We start from the raw sequence: 20,308 nt of genomic DNA, 5'->3' as shown, positions 1-20,308 counted from the left end.
CATCATCACTCATCATCAACAAGGCAAAGTAGCAGGTAGAAGGAGAACTGGCCGCAGACTCACGTCTTGGTTGAAAAACCTAAGACAATTTTTTGGTCAAAGCACCAAGTCATTGTTTAGATCGCGGCATCCAAAATTAAACTAGCCATGAAGCCAACCTTCGAAAGGAGATGGCACTTATAAGAAGATAAACATATTTATCATAAGTATCTGATTGACCTCATTTTAACATGTGTGATGTTTGGAGCAAAAAGAAACTAAAGCTTCTTCTATACTGCAAACTAATTAGACTGATTTCCTTTTTATGAATAAGGGGATTAACTCTAAGGATACTTAACGAACAATTACTAAACAATTGTCCTCAAATAAGGATAAATGTTTGCCTAATGTGCTAAGCAATTGTTATCAGTGTACATTGTACAGTGTACAGTCATGTATAGAAAACTAAAGTAAATTTTTAAGGCTATTGCATAGATTTTAAAGCGGGCTTTGAGTGCGGCGACCGAATCAAGAAATTCCGTAACGAAAATAAAAACCTAACACACGATGACGTAATATAGGCACGGCCAATACGCGTTAGAGCGGGACAGAACGCATATTGCGTCTCACTTCGGTCTGGCGTGATCGGTGACGTAGCGTAAGCGCGGCCGGTGTAGTCGGTACGCGTTAGAGTGAGACAGACTATATAGGCGTGTTAGTCTGAGTCTGGTAGGTAGGTAGATTGAATTTATATCAAAGAAAAAAAAAAAATACTGCATAAATAAATAATTATAATTGCATAAGTTGATAAAAATGCTATGCAATAGCTTTACCACGGCAATCCCCGAGTGCCATACGTTTTTTTAAAACATATTTTAGACTGTGATTTGGTTGTTAAGCAATTTAGTTGCGTTGATCTGTGCTGGCCTATGGACTTGCACCACTGAAATCGTGCGTTATAATTCTGGATATGCAGCTATGGATGTTTACCCTTACCCAACAAAAAAAGAACTGTAGGACACGCCAGTATTCGACCATGCTTGACCTACGCTAGCCCCCTCCCATATCCACGGGCTCCAGGCGCTCCAGTCTCTATTCAAGAGAATCGCGACCGGCTGCAGCTCCCCACTATAGCCCACTGGATAAAGTTGGCGTCCTCACGCCACTTCGACAAGGCTAAACATCATCCAAACCTGTTGGTGCGTAAAAACATCAATTATTACCCCTTCCCGACTAAAAAGGGGGGAGAGAAGACCCCGACACGTCTTAACGGTTCCCGAAAATCCTATAACATTAGCTAATGACAAATTAAAAGCCCTTGTGGCTAATTTAGACTAGGGTAAAAAACCGCCTTCACCGGGGAATGTTCCTTTACTATCCTGGCGCTTCAGGCCATTGATACCCGGCGACGGCTTAAGCCGAGGACCGAATCTCGCAGAAAAAAAAAAAAGATGTTCTTGCGCTAATCGCGGGATAGGCCCGTGCCGGCGCGCATATGCTTGTATGTGCCATAATATGTTGTATGACTCACAATCAAGTTTGTTAACAACTGTTTATATGACGTAGGCAATGACGCGGGCGACCATTTAACTGCACTTTCCGAGCTGCTCGTAGTGTAACTCGAGTGATAATACGCGCTAGACGCTATCATGAAGTATTTTATCATTTTATATGCGATATTACGATTGAGTTATGTATTTGGAAGTAAGTTTTTATTAATTATAGTATATGTTATTGAATTTTCATTGATTTTGTGTAATTATTTTCTGTGCTCCTGATTAATGCAAAAGTATGTTTTGAATCTTTTTGGCATTTTTCTTGTATTAATGGATTCATTTTTGACATCGTCTACTAAGACTGAATATAGCCCTTATATTTATTGTTTATAAAAATATGTTGGTAAATAAAATAATAAATTGCGTTTCCTCTATGTGTATTTGTTAGTGTGGCAAATGTGTTTCGTGAATTCATTAAAAAAAGGCGAAAAGAAAACGAAAATAAATTAAGCTAGTAAAAAAACCTTTTATATAATTATATTTACCTAGCTATGCTCTGCGGTTTCAGATGTGTTAATTCATTCGTAACACAATGTTCTAAAGCCTAAAGCTTTCTTATATATAGACTTTTAAATACATAGTATAAAACAAAGTCGCTTTCTCTGTCCCTATGTATGCTTAAATCTTTGAAACTACGCAACGGATTTTGATGCGGTTTTTTTAATAGATAGAGTGATTGAAGAGGAAGGTTTATACGTATAATAACATCCATTAAATAGTGGAGAAGTACTGTTATTTTTGAGGTTTCTAATGTGATGTCGTCAATAATTACATTTTTTCCGCTTACATTGCGAACCCTACCAGATTTATCAAAATAATGTACTACGTATTGTACACATTGAAAAGGTCTACAGAAAACTCCGCGATGGTATATGTCTATCTCTCATGGATATCCCACAATAAAAAAAATTGTAATTTACTTTTTACGACAAATAATGGCTAATTTTCGAAGCGATTTTAACCAATACGGCATTTATCCCTATCCAATTAAATACCTTAAATACAGTATTGATTTAATATAGATCTATATGGCTCTTTACAACATATCATTTAAATGAATATTTTCGAAGATATTCCAAGAGGCCGGAGGCCGCGGTTCTCTCTATTCTCTATAGCACTTTGAATTTAGTATCAGCATTGCATCTGTGCGAAGCCGGGGCGGGTCGCTAGTAGACTTTTAAATGCGAAAATATTTTTTTGTCAGTCTTGAGTTTGGTTTGGTGGCAGTTGTTGTAGATAATATGTTCAAATATATGTTAAATGAAACAACTTCAAACTTTGTTTGAAGCTGGTTGTCTGGCTTTAATTCGTTTCAAATATGAGCTTATAACTAACATAAAATTAGGGTATTTGTAGAACCAGCTGCCCACAGAAGTATTTCCGAACCAATTCGACTTAGTGTCCTTCAAGAAAAGCGCGTATAAATTCTTAAAAGGCCGGCAACGCACTCGCGAGCCCCCTGTTCAATAAAAAAAGGGGGTTTCGACGCTGGATTAATAAAGAACTAGCTTGGCTTATTCAAGAGTTCGTAAATCTAAGTGACACTTAATTATGGGATCTTATCAGAAACAAGAATATTTAATTACAATTTATGAGTGGGAATAACTAAAGGGCTCATTTTGGCTTCAAGTATGCCATGATTTCTAACATTTGGTATATAGACGACTCATTGGTCTAGTGGTTAGTACCCCTGACTGCGAATCCATGGGTCCCGGGTTCGATCCCCGGCTGAGACGAACATCGATGTGATGAGTATTTGGTGTTGTGCTCAGGTCTTGGGTGTTTAAATATGTATTTATATGTCTATTTATCTATAATATGTATGAGTGTCCGGTGCCTAGTACCCATAACACAAGCTTCACCAGCTTAGCATGGGACTAGGTCTATTGGTGTGAATTGTCTTAAAAAAAAAACTTATATATACTTAACTTATGTTAGGTTACATAACTCTTGTTTTGTAGATATTGATGTCTTCTATAAAACTGTAGTACATCACTTTGCTCTATTGTCCATAGTTTCATCGTACGCGATTTAGGAATTATATATATTTTATCTCATACCAAGGTTATACTATCGTAGTTTCATATAGAACGCTTACGTTATTAAAAATATTCTATTGTCTATTTTAATCAAGCGTAACGTAAGGTTCTAATGGTAAAAGATTTTATTAAATCAATCCAATCTTTTCTCCATAATATTATAAAATCTCGTTTAATTTCCAATCATTACAAAAAATGCATCAAATTAAAAAAAAAATGTTATCCTATAATCTTTATATATATAATTCTTCTGTGAGTGTGTATGTCACTGAACTTCTCTCAAACGACTGGACCGATTTTGATGAAATTTTTTGTGTGTGTTCAAGGGGATCTGGGAATGGATTAGATTCACAAATCAGCCCGCCAGATGGCGCTGCAGTCGGTACATTCATACTTTGCTTTAGTAATTGCTTGAAATATCATGCAGGACAACGTCTGTCGGGTCCACTAGTATATTCTATATCCTAGCTACCTTCAGTACCGTCGATTGGATCCTCTTCACGGGTTAAGGACCTTTTCCAGCTTTTCCAACTAACTCTGTCTTTGGCATTCTTTCTCCACTCGCTTCCTGCTACCGTTTTAATTTCTTCTATCCACCTTTTATTGGGGCGCTCTCTTCTTCTTCACCTTGTCCTTTCCATATAGTTGTCGTTAACCCACTTTTTATCTGTGTATCTTATAGCAAGCTGTTCCCACGAGAATGTAAGTGCGTGCTCCTATTTCACCATGCCTCCTGCTGATAGAGGACAAATCTTTGTTTTTAATTTATTTTTTTATTATGTCATGTGGAACATGGTGTATTGGTTGCAGCTCCTTACAAACGTTGTGTAAAACAAAAAACTTGGCGATTAAAAAGAAAGGCGGAGAGTTTATTGCCAGTTCTTCTCTTCCGTTCTACGCCCTTGATTTGAGAAATGGCAGTAAATGTAAAGTTAGAAGCATTTAATATGTATTTCTTTATCGACGTTCATAAGTGTACATTACCTATATGAATAAATAATTTTTGCCTTGACTTATGCCCCGTCCATTGCCACTTCTGTCTTAGGGCATAATGTAAGGAATCTATCACTTTTGTTTTCTCTTTTTGAAGTTATACTTCTTTAGGCGCGTTATGAAAAATTTATGAGAGTGAAATTTTACAATGTGCGCGCACCTGTGACACAAAATTAGGAGTGTGATTATAGCGTGCGCGAGCGAGATAGAAATAAGACAATCTACAAGTAAAAAGAAATAGAATATGCTGAAGTTCGTATGCCAAGAATTTTGAATGACCATAATGACATTTGTCATTTACCTTTTAAACAAATAAAGGAGTTTTAATTATTTTTTCAAAGAAATTTAGCAATGCTTTTTGAATTATAATCAGAAGTGATTTAAATTTAATATTTAAACCAATACTACATAATTAATATTTGTGAAAAAAATACAATTGAGGTTAACTATCCGTATGTATTATTATTATCGAGTAATGTTTTGATTAAAAAAATGACCACATTGTTTAATCAAAACATGTAATTTTTCTAATTTAATCTAGCAAATATATTATAAGGACAAGAGACAAAAACAATTGATGAATCAGTGTAAGTGCACTAAATTGAATACAAAAAAAGAGTGTCATCTTATCGCTGTGAAACATCAAAAACTGGAGGTGGAACAAAGCCAAACTATTTTTAATAATGCCAAAGAAGTATAACTTCTTACGCGCGTACCTAAGTACACGCACCCTTTTTTTTTTTTAGTACTCTTCTTTCCATTGCTTTCTGGAATGCTACTATTTTGGTTTTTGTTTTTGTGTTGTATCTCTTAAGGCAGTCGTTTGTGAAAGTGGGTAAGATACAAGTGTCCAAGAAAATTTTCTTTAGGTGAAGGGGAAATTTCCCTTTTAAGATTTTCTTCAGAGACCAAAACGAAACTACAATAAGGATTACATAAAGTGTATGCTATTTAGTATAGCTTTTCAAGATATACAAAAGATATGAACCTCAAGGTATTAATCAGAGCAGTGTTTGCCTAGTGGCTTCAGCGTGCGACTCTCATAGCTAAGGTCGTAGGTTCGATCCCCGGCTGTGCACCAATGGGCTTTTATATGTGCGCATTTAACATTCGCTCGAACGGTGAAGGAAAACATCGTGAGGAAACCGACATGCCTTAGACCCAAAAAGTCGACGGCGTGTGTCAGGCACTGGAGGCTGATCACCTACTTGCCTATTAGATTTAAAAATAATCATGAAACAAATACAGAAATCTGAGGCCAAGACCTAAAAAGGTTGTAGCGGCACTGATTTTTTTTATGAACCTGAAGGTTCTAGGTTCCGCGAAAAATAAAATAACATTTAATAAAAGATTGATACTCTTTATTCTTTTGAACAGCCCTTATATGACCATTGCTCATACATATTAATGAGATGCCAAGTATAACGCATTCCTATGTATTATTATTAAAATAACCCATTATAAATAACTTTCAATAATCTGCATTATATTCGAAGTAATTCTCTACTCATAAAGAACTCTTACAGAATATTATTTTCGTCCCTTCAATCCCAAGAGTATTAGAAGAAGACTAGAAGTTCAGGCAATTCTCATTCGAATTCTTCACAACGGAATAAACAGTACTTGCAATAATAACAGTTAAAGCATTGTTAAGTACGTATTTGATACCTAATCCGCTATTTAACGAGTTATTTTTTGCTTTAGCAAAAATCTAAAATTGGAAGTTTTAATTGTATTTTTAATTAATGTAAATTTTTGTAACATTTTACAATAATTATTGTCATAAATTTTAGAAAAGGTAGGTTGTACGCATATAAGATAATATGACTTATTTTATTTGAAATTGAAAATTCAAATAAACAATAATGATGCTCTAAAAATAAAGGTATTTTAGTACTTACACTATACTAATAACATTATCTTAAACTTAAATAACACTATCCTACCTAAAAAAAACGACATTAATAGTATCTAAATATATAAAACAAAGTCGTGTTAGTTACACCACTTATAACTCAAGATCGGCTGGACCGATGTTAGTTATCTCTTTTTTGATGGATTCTTCTCCGCTTCTAATAGCAGAATAAGTAATAAAATATCGGATAAGTTATCGAATAAAAATAAATTAATTTTACGAATGCAAACACCCTGTGGTGCCATCTGTTGACAAAATTACGCACCAAAAGTTGTATTAATGTTATTACCTTACTAAAATCCTAAATTAAATTTAACTAAAGTTAACACGATATCATTAGACTTTTAGGCGGAACGAAATTCGCCGTGTCAGCTAGTGTTATATAATATTATTATAATTAACAATCCCTTTTAACTTTTCTACAAACTAGACTAGCAAAACGTTATTATAATATTTATTTATTCAACTTAATCCAATACTCTACTCCCAAAGGCCGAGAACAAATTTAAATTAAATTAAAACTTGCCCTCTAACCGGGATTCGAACCCGGTACCCCTCACCTAGCTGCCACCATGCCATACTTTTCGGACTTCCCTTCACACATATGCCCTGGTTACAAAGAAACCGAGTTCTTGGAGAACAGTTGGGTTGCTCACCACTATTCACGACTTTAATTTTTAATAAATAAATTTTGTTAATTCAAACGTTTTTGATTTCAGCTTGTAATCTATCACTGAAAGAGGACTTCAGCAGTCCATCGCCAGTTTATTTACACAATGGCGAGTTCCTTGCCCCAAATTCCGCGTCAGGCGATATTTTATTACGAAGATCGGAAATCGTACAAATCGCTTGTCCGGGACATAAGCGTTTTGTTGTTTTGGGAGACGAACCGACGCATCTTGACGTTATGGTAAGTTTTATTAATATATTGCCAGAATCGTGATAATAATACTTTTTTTTTAAAGACAATTCACACCAATTGACCTAGTCCCATGCTAAGCTGGTGAAGCTTGTGGGTACTAGGCAACGGATATACATACATATTATAGATAGGTCGACATATAAATACATATTTAAACATCAAATTCTCATCACATCGATGTTCGTCTCAGCCGGGGATCGAACCCGGGACCCATGGATTCGCAGTCAGGGGTACTAACCACTAGACCATGAGTCGTCAAAGTAAAATTATAATCTTAAGGAAAATAAGAAATCCTTCGCAAATAATTAATTTTTAAATTCATTGTTTTAATCTTGCGACCCTGAAAACTCAAGGTAATTTAGCATTTTTTAAATTAAATAAATGTCTGCATATCTTAATATATATAAATTACGCGGCACGTTGTTTGTCCGCTATGGACTGCTCAACTACTTAATCGATTTCAATCAAATTTTCACACCATGAGCAGTTTGATCTAACTTAAAAGATAGGATAGCTTGCATCTTAATTTATACCCGCAATATTATTTTATTGCAAATTATTTGTTTATTATTTGATAGTCACAATTCTAACAGATGGCGCTGTGTTGAAAGCACCAACGTTTCACATAAGCTACAATTTAATGGCATAACCACCAAAAAAGCATGGTGGTTCCCATGACTGGTGTTCTCCTACCGTTTCCTTTAAATAGTATACTACTATGTAACATAACAATATTTTGCCATAGCAACGCTTGGCTGTATCTGCTAGTATGAATATAAATAATCCAATGGCGCCAAAATCTGGGTCCTAGCCACAGATTGCACTTGTCTCTTTGATCATTTTTATTTCATAGACAAGTGGATCATCACGTCATCGAATTGAGATATTCCTTCACCGGACGAGCAAGTGTGCTAGGCTCAGTGTAGTGGGACGACGTCGCAGTGGAACGACGTTCCCTTACCTTTTCAGAACCGGAACGCTAACGAAAAATCGGTTGTCTGTAAAGTCGGTTTACTGACGATAGTTGAACGTGACAACGTCATAAGAAAATACTGTTGGAATGGTTGCATTCTTCAAAAGAAAATTTTAATTTTATTTGTTTGATATTTTGTATGGATATAGAGAAGGAAGTAAATGGAAATCACAATTGAATTGATCAAGTTACATTTATTTGTACGCATAAATACAATTATGTCAATTTTTTAACGAACGAACGTTGCCGTACGCGGAGGCCAATTGTGCCTCTTTGTCGCTCGTTCCGCGCTCTCACTTGCACTTCAAGCCTTAAATAAAACGCCTCAGAGCGAGGTAACGCCGCATGAGTCATGTTTTTTCGTGCGTGCAGCCGGTTCCATCGAATTATAAGACGTTGTCACGTCAAAAAATTCTACCAAAAAGTTTCTACCAAAATTTTCTACTTAAAATAGAAATTTTTTGAACATAAAATTAACCTAAAAAATCTGGTTGCTGTGTACCTGTAAAGCTGGCAGCATTTCCTCACTGTATTGCGATACTTATTCGTTGAGGAAAGCACCAGCTCTGGGGTCACCAGTACTATCTACCAGGCGTCAATGTAATCATTAATTAGATTGCACTTGAACCCCAAAGGGAAAAAATCAAAGTAGGAGGAAGGACTGTATTTAGTTTTACCATTGACTAGCTGTGCTTTGCGGTTCCATTCGCATTAATTCAGTCTTAGCACGAGGTTTTAAAGTGTAAAGGGAGCGCTCAAGTATTACGTAACGCAATTTTTGGAGATTATTGACCCCCCCCCCATGTAACTCGCCGTAACGTTTTTCAGTACCCAAGTATATTAAAACGTGTCGTGACCACCTAGTGACTCTTTAGTTACTATTATGTGGTGTAAGTCGAAAAAAATATTAACAATAACTCGTAATTTAATCTCCGCCCCGTATCGTAACGTTTTACAAAAGGACCCCCCCCCTCCCAAAATTCGTTACGTAATACTTAAACGCTCCCAAAGCTTTCCTCGGTAAATAAAAAAGAAAACTTTATTGTTAGACATGGTATTTTTGTAGATATTGATGTCTTCCATAAAACTATTACATCACTTTGTTCTAGTGCCAATAGCTAACTGCGTACGCGATTTAGGAATTTTTATTTATCTTTTTATCTTCTTATTCTATCGTAATTTTGATACAGTATCCGAAGAAAGCTTAATTGGCTACCTATTCGATTGCGGCGTAAGATGCACATTTTACAACTTCTCTATAATTTTCTTTTTAATTGTTGATTTGCTATTTTAAAAGAGTACCGAGAGTTTTTTACGCCGGCTTTTTCTCTCGGCCTACACCCTCTGTCTTCTTTGCCGATGAGTAGGCATGCCTACAAATTCAAATTTAATGACGTGGAATAAGTGATACATGTATCTTATGTTCCATAATAAAAATATTTTATTTTATTTTATTTTAATCCTAAAACTTCTACTTAAAGAAAAATTGTATGTTCCTCTCTGGCGGTAGTTTTCACTTGCGTTCCTTAGACAATCTAATTCTTGAAACTCCTATTCATAAAACTGAATTTTATCACTCCTCCTTTACTGTGCAAAGTATCCTGCTATGGAATTCCCTACCTATTGATATTAGACGAGCTCAGTCCTTAAATTTATTTGAGAAGCTCCTTTTTGATCATTTTCTATCTGCCTTGTAATTAGCTCTGCTGATATGTATTAATTATTGTGACTCTGTAAACCTTTTGATTGTATTTGAAATTTTTGTTTCTACATATTTTTTTTATAATTATTGTTATTTTATCTTTAGATTTTACGTATTTTATTTTAGTTATAGTAACGCGTTATTTTGAGGTTTTTTTTGTTAATATTTTTTGCATTACTTGTTCTCTACCTAGGTAGGTACCTACTCTAGGTGTTTCTTTTTCATTGTTTCACTTTAGGGTTGCCTGGAAGAAATCGCTTGTTAGCGATAAGGCCGCCCGTTGCCTTATAACTTTGTAACCTGTTTTTTATTTTTGTTATGTGTATGTTCTTGATTAAGGTAATAAAGTATAAATAAATAAATATCCTTGCTATTTTGAAAATTCTATAGCCTATGTTCATAAGGGATTGTATTTATTGGAATGTCGGGTTCTGATGGTGAAATAATTTTTTAAATCGGGCCTGTAGTTTTGGAGCTTATTCAATGCAAACGAAAAATATTTTCTCTTTATAATATAAGTGTTTATTATTGTTTAATTTAAAGCGTTTTTTTTTCAGCCAGTAAAATGCGTCACGGGCAAAACGTTTCGTAGTGACAACGGGTGGGTTGGCGAATTAAAGGAGGTCACGTGTAACGGACCTCCTTGGTACTCGGCGCAGGAAACGAGACAATACTGTTATGGAAAGAACAAAATGTACAGGTACTGACTTTACACTATTCGTCCTTTTCCCACAATCGCCTTTACGCTGCGATGAAAAGAGACAGAAGTATTGCAGCCTCGTCAAGTATTCGTTTATATCAGGATTATTTATAAATAAAAGTGCTCACGTGGCCTTGTAAATCCGATTGTAGCTCAGAAAACAAACTTTGCTTTAGAAAATATACAGTACCAATTTAGTACCTTAAAAAACAATGATTAAAATGTGATGAACAGTCGAAAACATATAATAATTCAAACATATTTATTTTAGACTAGCTGGCCTGGCGAACATCGTACCGCCTAACAGTCTATTCTTTATTTTTTTTAAGATAAAAAAAGAAAGTTGATAAGACAACAAAAACATTATGTCAAAAAATTAAAATTTACCTTCCCGGAACCCCTCCACTAACATTTGAACTTTATGATATGGTATTAAAGTTCAAATTGACTTTTAAGTATTATTACGAATATTTTGTATAGGAATATAGAAAAGTTGTTTTTAGACTTTTTCACTCATTTTTTTTTAATTTTTCTCTCCGTAAGAACCATCCTCGTACTTCAAGGAATATTATAAAAAAAATCAGACAAATCGGTCAAGCCGTTTTCATGTTATGTCGTGACAACGGAAAACGGGTTTCATTTTTATATATATAGATTATTATACATATACGTAGTTTTAGTTAGAGTTACTAACAGTTAGGTCTTAGATCAGATCAAATCATCGACGAAAAGACTTTCCGAGGGGCTCGGTCCCTTGGACCTAGAGATGTGGGTCTCTATGCATCTTCTAGTTACCACGGACAGTGTTCAGAGGAGATGTTCGGACCTGCATGCCTGCAGCTAAGTTCTATCATCGGACGTCAAGGGAAAATACAAAATATCATCCGTATCACGGACGCCCGTCGTTCTACAACTGAGCGTTTCTTAAGGCAGTTTCTGCCGCGCTCTACCGCTATGTGGAACCAGCTGCCAACTGCCCAATTTGACTTAGGGTCCTTCAAAGCCTTACTTTCCTTCCTGCAGAATCTTACTTAGTACATTGCTTACTCCAATATGCTACCGTGATCAGTCCCGCCTTACAGGCAAGCATTGTGCGCTAGTTGTGGGGAAAACCCATTATCAGGCTGATCTGTCATTCAGGCCAAAAGCGTACAGCCACCGTCCACCAGTCGATGTTCCGGCCTTCTTGCCAGTTAGACTGGTTGAGGATAGCTTCTTTAGGTTGGAAGGACGGTACAACAACAAAATATATCACGAACTAATTAATATATAAACGAAAATTAGAAATGATGAAAATGCTTGAAGTAAGCTTACAAGAGTTTCAAGTATATATACCGTAGCCGTGGATGCTGAAGTTTGGTTGGGTTGGCCTTTTCTGTCATAAAAAAGTAAATAAATCAGTAGCACTATAACCTTTTTAGGGTTGGGCCTCAGATTTCTGTGTCTGTTTCATGATCATTTGTCAACTAATAGGCAAGTAGGTGATCAGCCTTCTGTGCCTGACACACGCCGTATTTTGGGTCTAAGGCAAGCAGGTTTCCTCACGATTATTTCCTTCACCGTTTGAGTTTGAGTTTGAAAATCCAGGAGGCAATAGAGAATGGACAAGTTTCCATTACTGACAAGCATGCATGGTCATGAAAGTGGATCAAGCGAGAGAGGACAGGGCGGTGGTCTTTGCCCACCTCTTCGGGTATATAAAAGCCAAAAGTCAAAAATCATTTATGTACACTTATGAACGTCAAAAAAGAAATATATATGAAATGCTTCTAATTTTACATTTACTGCCAGTTCTCAAATCAACGGCGTAGAACGGAAGAGAAGAACTGGTAATAAACTCTCCGCCACTCTTTTTAATCGTCAAGTTTTTTGTTTTACTTATATTTATATAAATGAATACACAAATGAGAACGCTTTTCAGTCCAGTCATTGAGAATTAATTAATTAATTGTTGAACATTTTGTGTTTCAGTGCAGGCTACAATATATCAGGCAATTTCCATAAATTGTACGATATATGCTTCGACAAAAGTCTGTATACCACGCTGTACTCCAAACATGAGTTGACGCCGGCCAGTTTCTACAAACAAATTACTTCCCGCCCTTCGTTTATAGGTAAGAAAGTGTTTATTGTGATATTTTAGTTATTGCCACGTGTTATATAACCTAAAAAAAGGGTGCGTGTACTTATGTACGCCCGTAAGAAGTTATACTTCTTTGGCATTATTAAAAATAGTTTTTGATTGCATACAAATAATTTATTACAATTAAATAATCAAAGACTGGAAAAGGAGTCATTATAGTCAATAAAGTTCAGTTTACATTTGAAAAATTAAATAAATAAATATTTATTATTATTCCTTACATTAAGCGTAACATAAATTCTATTATTATTCGAATCTTGTTTTGAAATTATGTCCAATACCGTAGCATCTTCTGTGCGCAACATCATTATATGTATATAAACATTACAATAATATATATAGGTGACAATTTATAAAGATATTGTGTGAAAGGTCCAAAATATCGAGTAGGAAAAAATCTACCATCTGCGAACTATTCCGGCATGCGCTGCCAAAACCGCTAGAGATACACATATGTCATGTATGTTGAAAATTTTTATCTTAATAAGTCAATATCTTAAGTAGTTTTTTTCTACGCCATGCGCCATGGGCCTCACATGTCTGAATCTGTTTCATGATCATTTGTCAATCTAATAGGCGAGTAGGTGATCTTCTGTGCCCGACTCACGCCGTCGACTTTTTGGGTCTAAGGGCTTCCACAGAAAACCGTGAATTTGCATCGCATCGCAAATATCTGCGAATTCGGACGAACGCACCGCAAGAATTTCCGATCTGCTTCGCATCGCATATTCCTGCGATATTACGTCATCCTCGGTGACGCCATTTTAGTCCGCTCTGAGACAGCTTATAGAAAGACGCGCGCCTTCTTTGTTTTTAAAAAAATGGCGAAATATGATATAGATTTTTTTAATATCTTTAATTAACGAGCGTCTTGTCTTTTGGGACACAAGTGATGGACATTATAAATAATAAATTCTCCCCTTGTACGATCGTTTTTGAAGGCATGGTGATAATAAACTCAAAAGCTCTTCAAATAAAGATATGCTCATTCTAAAATAATCAAAAAATTTATCTTCTTCAGTTCTCAACGCATAGCACTTTGGACTAAAATAGTTCCCATCAGGGTTCATAATCGTAATAAATGGATGAACCCAGAATCTTCTTTTTCTTTTATATCTATTTAACAATAACAGCAGTGCAATATTCTTTTTGCGATCCATCTTACGCGTCCTAAAAACACGTCCAGTACGGCTGACTACGAAGGAATGGTCGCCCTACCAAACGGTTTGTCGCACTAAATCGTATCGCAGAAATTCGCATAGCAAGTTCCTGTGATGCGAATTCGCATCGCATCGCATCGCAGTTTTGTGTGGGAGCAGTAAGACATGTCGGTTTCCTCACGATGTTTTCCTTCACCGTTTGAGCAAAGTCGAAGGTGTGTGTCAGGCACAGGATGATCACCTATTGCCAATTTAGATGATGAAACATGAAACAGCAACTGAGGCCCAGACCTAAAAAGACACCACTGTTTTTTTTAAATATGAATTGACGTTTCAGAGGGTGATTTATTTGGCAAAGTGAAGATGTCCAAGTTATACAAAATTGATCATCAAAAGAAGCGTTTGCAAGAGATACTTGGTGATGGCATGGACGAGAAGTATATAACGAAAATACAGGTACGAGTATCTATGCCTTAAATTACTATGCTTGTACGTTTCCTGGGTCATCGGTTTTTTAAATAATATAAGTTTTGTTTCTCTTACTCTGTTTTAACCACTCGCGTATAACAATACAATATGAGCGAAATAATAGAATGTTTATTGCTATGAAACAAATGACTGTAAAGTAACAGTCGAAGAGAGTGCCTGCATCTGGCTATACTCGGGGCGTAACTCCGACAATTTAAGAAATCGTCACGCTTATAAAACTAAGAGAGCCTAAGTGAGCAAAATACAATGCTATAAGCCTTGCAAAAGACAAGTTTTTAAACGCCATTTCAGTTTATTTATTGGACTACAGCCTTGCGATTCTGTAACTCACTTTTCGAACTCACACAGCGGTTTTCACATAGGCGGTCGCTCTCAAATCAGTCGTGAAGCAGTCATTTTATGATTTGGCATTCTGATATACAATAAACTACAAGCTCCCACCTTTCCAGAATGCCAAATCATAAAATGACTGCTTCACGACTGATTTGAGAGCGACCGCCTATGTGAAAACCGCTGTGTGAGTTCGAAAAGTGAGTTACAGAATCGCAAGGCTGAACCTATACAAATATTTTTAATTGTTGTCTTTGAGCATTCGCCTTCAGTGATGCCTACTTTGGGGGTTTCCCCCAAATTTAGTTGGAATCAAAGATGTCCAGGGAGTTTTTAGGGGGAACTTACAAATTAATATTCCTAATTATTGGCTTTACAATTCATAATTTTAATAAAGTTCTAAAAATTATGCGTGTCCTCACAATGTTTTCCTTCATCGTTAGAAGGAATGTTAAATGCGCACATGGACAGAAACCTTTGGCCGGGGATCGAACCTACGACCTCGGGGACTACAGTCGCACGCTGAAGCCGATAGGCCAATACTGCTATACACGTCCATACTATCACAAAGCCTAATTTATAATTAAAAAATCCAGTACATATTTTCTGATAAAAAAAAAATCTCCTATAGTTCCTAAATCGTGGTCACCTATCGCCCAAAGCGGACTTTACATTGAGCGCGGAACAACGCGCTTCATTCCACTATGCCAACACTGCACCGCAATGGATGCGAGGTAACGCCGGCGATTGGGCGTCCGTTGAAGATGTAAGTCTGGTATAATAATACAACTGAATTTTTATTAAAAACTAGCGGACCCGATAGACGTTGTCTTGTCTACTATGAATATTTTTTTTCTTGTTCCTGTTTAGTTTCTTTTTCTTAACAACTATTACATATACATGTATTTTTGCACTTCTTGCCTACCTTATGTAATTTAATTTTTTTTTTCTTTTCTCACAGTGGTTGCCTGGAAGAGATCGCTCGAAAGCGATAAGGCCGCCAGTTGCTCTCCTTTTTATTTAATTATGTCAATTGTACTATATTAATGTATATGCAACGAAGTGTTAATAAATAATAAAATAAATATTGATTTCGGATTGGTATAATTAACAAAAAAAATATTTCAGAAACTAAGTGTTTATTATTCGAATGCTTTATGATATACAACATTCTTTGTTTGTTTTTCAGGGTTGTATATATTCGACGACTCATTGGTCCAGTGGTTAGTACCCCTGACTGCGAATCCATGGGTCCCGGGTTCGATCCCCGGCTGAGACGAACATCGATCTGATGAGCATTTGGTGTTGTGCTTAGGTCTTGGGTGTTTAAATATGTATTTATATCTATCTATCTATAATAATATGTATGTATATCCGTTGCCTTGTACCCATAACACAAGTTTCACCAGCTTAGCATGGGACTATGTCAATTCGTGTGAATTGTCTTTAAAAAAAAAATAGTTTTATTGGTATTCCGACACGGGAACAGATATATTTTATCAATATAATTATTTTATATGTATATCATCAATATAATAACGGAGTTATATTTGTTTCAAATGATATTCACTTTTCTTACATTGACGATATTTGCAGCACGCATTCGATCAATGTTATGTCAAGTGGTGGTTAAGTATTCTTAAATTTTCCGCGCAATTTTCTTAATTTTTTCATTCATAAGAACCTTCTTAACAATAACAAACACAACAAAAAAATAATGAGTGAAATCAGTCCAGCCGTTCACGCGTGATGCCGTGACCAAGGGAAATAGGGATTCATTTTGATATATATATGTTACTGTAAAAGTGCGAACTATATAAGTATTTCTGAAAATACGACGATTTTTTAGAGCTTTTACCATTGGAATTCAGTATATGCTAGGTTTTACCACTGTCAGCTGGTAGATGTTGGTTTTAGGAATAAAACAATGAGTAATTCTTAATCCGTGCCATTAATGTAAATCCTAAGATTTACCAACGGAATGGTGGTAAGAGTTGAAATCGCAAACCTTTTGGAACATTTACCATTAGGAATTGGTAGATCTTAGGTTATACTGGAATATCTTAGGATTTACTGCAGTTCGAGCTTTTACAGTAACATATAGATTAATTAGCTACGAGCCGTGGGTGAACTGTCGCCGTCGAGGCAGAATACGAAATACCACCCGTATCATCTCGACGTCCGTTCCACAACTGAGCGTTTTCTAAGGCATTTTTTGACCGCTAACTGAAGTATTTCCGAACCAGTTCGACTTGGGTCCTTCAAAAGAGTACCAATTTCTTTTTATAGAACAGGGGGCAAACGGGCAGGAGGCTCACCTGATGTTAAGGGATACCACCGCCCATGGACACTCTCAATGCCAGAGGGCGTGAGTGCGTTGCTGGCATTTTAATTGGTACGCTCTTTTAGTCGATTTGGTTCGCAAATACTTCAATGGGCAGCTGGTTCCACATAGTGGTGGTACCAATTCCTAAGAGAGCCTAGCGAGCTTTCTGGCAGTGAAAGTGTAAATGGCGGGCGGGTCATGGGCGCTTGGACATGCGGTGGTCGATGGTGGTGTCTCTGTAATGATGCTCTTATTGGGCTCTTTATCCATTGCCGGTATTAGGGTTCTCAAGAATAAGATGGTGACTTGGATAACTGTAATGTTATCATTTAAATCGGTTCAGTAATTTATAGAGGTAGCCTGTTCTAGTTGACACGTTTATTTACAGGCAATACGACGCCGTGTTCACGACCTGAACACAACGGTAACATTATACACGGGCGCTTACGGCGTTATGACTTTGGCGGATTCGGCCAATAAGCATCGAGAGATTTATTTGTCAACAGATCAAAATAATAATGGTATTGTGCCTGTGCCATTATACTTTTTCAAGGTCTGTATTAAAACAAAAAAGAAACAAAAAAAAAACGAAAAAAACGTGTGTACTAATGTACACGCGTAAGTCAAACCTTCAAAAACAAAGTTTTTATAATTAATAATATGTAAATTAGACGTTTTTCACTATCTAAATGTAGGATTAAACTATTCTTTATAAAAAATATATTTTAATGTTAAATTTTAATAAGTTTCATAGAGTCTGGCTAATGAAAGAAGATAACGAAAAAGCGCGGCAAATTCAAAAAAATAGTATGGTATCCCTTAAAGTTTGATATATTTTTTGGATTAAACTTACTTGATACTTGATTTTATTTAATTATTTTTTAACATAGTAACGTTTTTAGTATTTTACTATTGATACTTAAAATGACTAGCATTGCATGGAAAACTAAAACTATATTTATTATAAAACACAAATTATTCGGAATAATCAAATCCTGCGAAAGAAACGATATATTCTATCAAATAAAACAAAGTTTATACCTGTTAACTATTCGGAAAAAATATATAATAGAAATAAAAATGTGTAATTGCATGAAGTATCAAGACAATAAATCATACTAACCAAAGATATTCAGTTATAATACCACACGAGCTTCAAAATTATCGGGTATTTCCCGATAGGTTCCCTGCAAACAAATATAGTCGTCATGACGACTATATTTGTTTGCAACGAACCTATCGGGAAATACCCGATAATTTTGAAGCTCGTGTGGTATTCGGGGGATTATTTTTCCGACCCAAATGTCGGCCAATAGAATTGCACCATGAGACGAAATGTACAGTTAACAAATAAGAATTTCATAATGAATAAAACAACTACTTAATACTTTTCTTGAAGCAACGACCAGAGAAAATTTTCACAAAAAATTATCAGTATAATACCATGTAGGTTGTACCACGTGACGTCGAATGGTGCAATTCTACTGGCCGATATTTGGGTCGGAAAAATAATCAATGACATTCTGTGTTGCCATCCGAAAGTTTTCAAATAATTCAATTATCTTCTTTCTAGCCAGACTAGTTAAAAATACAATGCATTAGTTTTTATAACAGGATTTTTTTTCAGTTGGTCTACGATCCCAAGAAGCAGGCAGCTGTTGTTTTCGTATTAATTAATTCCACATATTACACAGAAGCGAGAATTGACGAATTGTCATTCTGTCAAGATGTCTGCTATGAGAACTCGAAATATAAATGGCTAAAATGGCGGAACGACGGCACGCACAGCTTTTGTTGTGAATATCACGAATTTGTTGAAAATATCAACGTCTTACCTCAATTAAAAGTTAAAGGACTGTTTTATTAATATTAAAACATTAATTTATTGAATTTTGTCTGCATGGATTAGAAGTGTCAACACAGTTGTGAGTTGGCGCCTTTATGTGACGTTTGACCAGTGATGCCAACTTAGGAGGGAAAACGTTCTGTAGACGAAATACACTAAAGTTTTCAATAAAACTAATAATACTAAATGTATTATAAGATAATATGCATCAAAAATACATTCAAGTATTAAATAGTATAATATGTCTAATGTCGATCTTGGAATACCTATTATAGCTTTTTGATATTTCCGTTATAGCCACGTTTGGAGTTAGTTGAAGTTTAGGGCTAATATAAATTGTATAGAATCGTGTTTTTTTAAAAACGGAACTCTTGTATAAATAACCCTTTAAATAAATATACCTAATAACCCCCACAGGACATCATGGTTCCCTCTAAGTTTGGGACAAGTTGGCATCACTGCTTTTGGCATGCTTTATGACCGACAATAAATTATAGATTTATGTGTTATTTGTCAAATTAGTTCTATTGAATGATAAACATTCATTGTTGATTCTATGTTTTCTTTTTTGTGTTGTATTAACTGTCGGTGCAAACAAATTCATTATGTAAATCGGATGTGCTTCCAAATAAATAATTGTCTTATGTCAACTTCATACCTCTCATATTATTTATTGTTTAATACAAGTACTAAATAAATTTGTGCATTTTATTTAATGACTATTTAATGTTGTATTAATTTTGGTATTAAATATTTGCTTGTTATGTTGTTTTTTCACTCAACCCAATTTGAATTATGACTGAAGTATTACGAATCAATGTACTTTCTATGTGTTATCCTTGGGAATGGTTTGCTCCAGTTCAAACAATTTGTATGACTCAAAACTTGGCGACTAAAAAGAGTGGCGGAGAGTTTCTTGCCAATTCTTTCTCGCTCTACGCCCTTGACTTGCGAACTGGTAGTAAATGTAAATTTAGAATTAATTTAACTTCTTTTGTGACGTTCATAAGTGTAAAATACTGCAATATTACTAGCCAAGCCATCTCTATGTAGACCGTGTAAAGACAAAATAATGAGCCATATGTTGCAGAAGTATTGCCGAGATATAAATTTTTCAGCCAAGTGCTGCATTAAAATGTTTTTTGTATTTTCGGGATATAGTCGGCAATGATGTAGTCACAAAGAGCAGTGTTGGCCTAGTGGCTTCAGCGTGCGCATCTCATACCTAAGGTCGT

The 20,308-nt window shown here is 35.5% G+C and overlaps 1 protein-coding gene across 1 annotated transcript; it reads left to right on the top strand.

Annotated features, from left to right (window-relative positions):
* Nucleotides 1–1,549: 1,549 nt before the first annotated feature.
* On the top strand, nucleotides 1,550–19,159 carry LOC125058821. Its single transcript, XM_047662969.1, has 8 exons — nucleotides 1,550–1,683; nucleotides 7,202–7,392; nucleotides 10,637–10,779; nucleotides 12,751–12,893; nucleotides 14,420–14,538; nucleotides 15,533–15,667; nucleotides 17,616–17,780; nucleotides 18,855–19,159. The coding sequence occupies exons 1-8, from the start codon at nucleotides 1,629–1,631 to the stop codon at nucleotides 19,092–19,094; spliced, it is 1,191 nt and encodes a 396-aa protein (XP_047518925.1). The 5' UTR covers nucleotides 1,550–1,628; the 3' UTR covers nucleotides 19,095–19,159.
* The last annotated feature ends 1,149 nt before the right edge of the window (nucleotides 19,160–20,308 follow it).

Source organism: Pieris napi, chromosome 18 (assembly GCF_905475465.1).
Source record: "Pieris napi chromosome 18, ilPieNapi1.2, whole genome shotgun sequence".
Lineage (NCBI taxonomy): Eukaryota > Metazoa > Arthropoda > Insecta > Lepidoptera > Pieridae > Pieris > Pieris napi.
The sequence above is the reverse complement of the archived record's forward strand: the minus strand, read 5'-3'. Positions and strand labels throughout refer to the sequence as shown.

What these genes read in the sequence shown, in the direction of transcription:
- LOC125058821 (XM_047662969.1), top strand. Translation starts at nt 1,629, where the DNA reads ATGAAGTATTTTATCATTTTATATGCGATATTACGATTGAGTTATGTA. An exon ending in TTCCCGCCCTTCGTTTATAG is followed by an intron (nt 12,894 to 14,419) that starts GTAAGAAAGTGT and finishes TTGACGTTTCAG; the next exon opens with AGGGTGATTTATTTGGCAAA. An exon ending in AGTATATAACGAAAATACAG is followed by an intron (nt 14,539 to 15,532) that starts GTACGAGTATCT and finishes AATCTCCTATAG; the next exon opens with TTCCTAAATCGTGGTCACCT.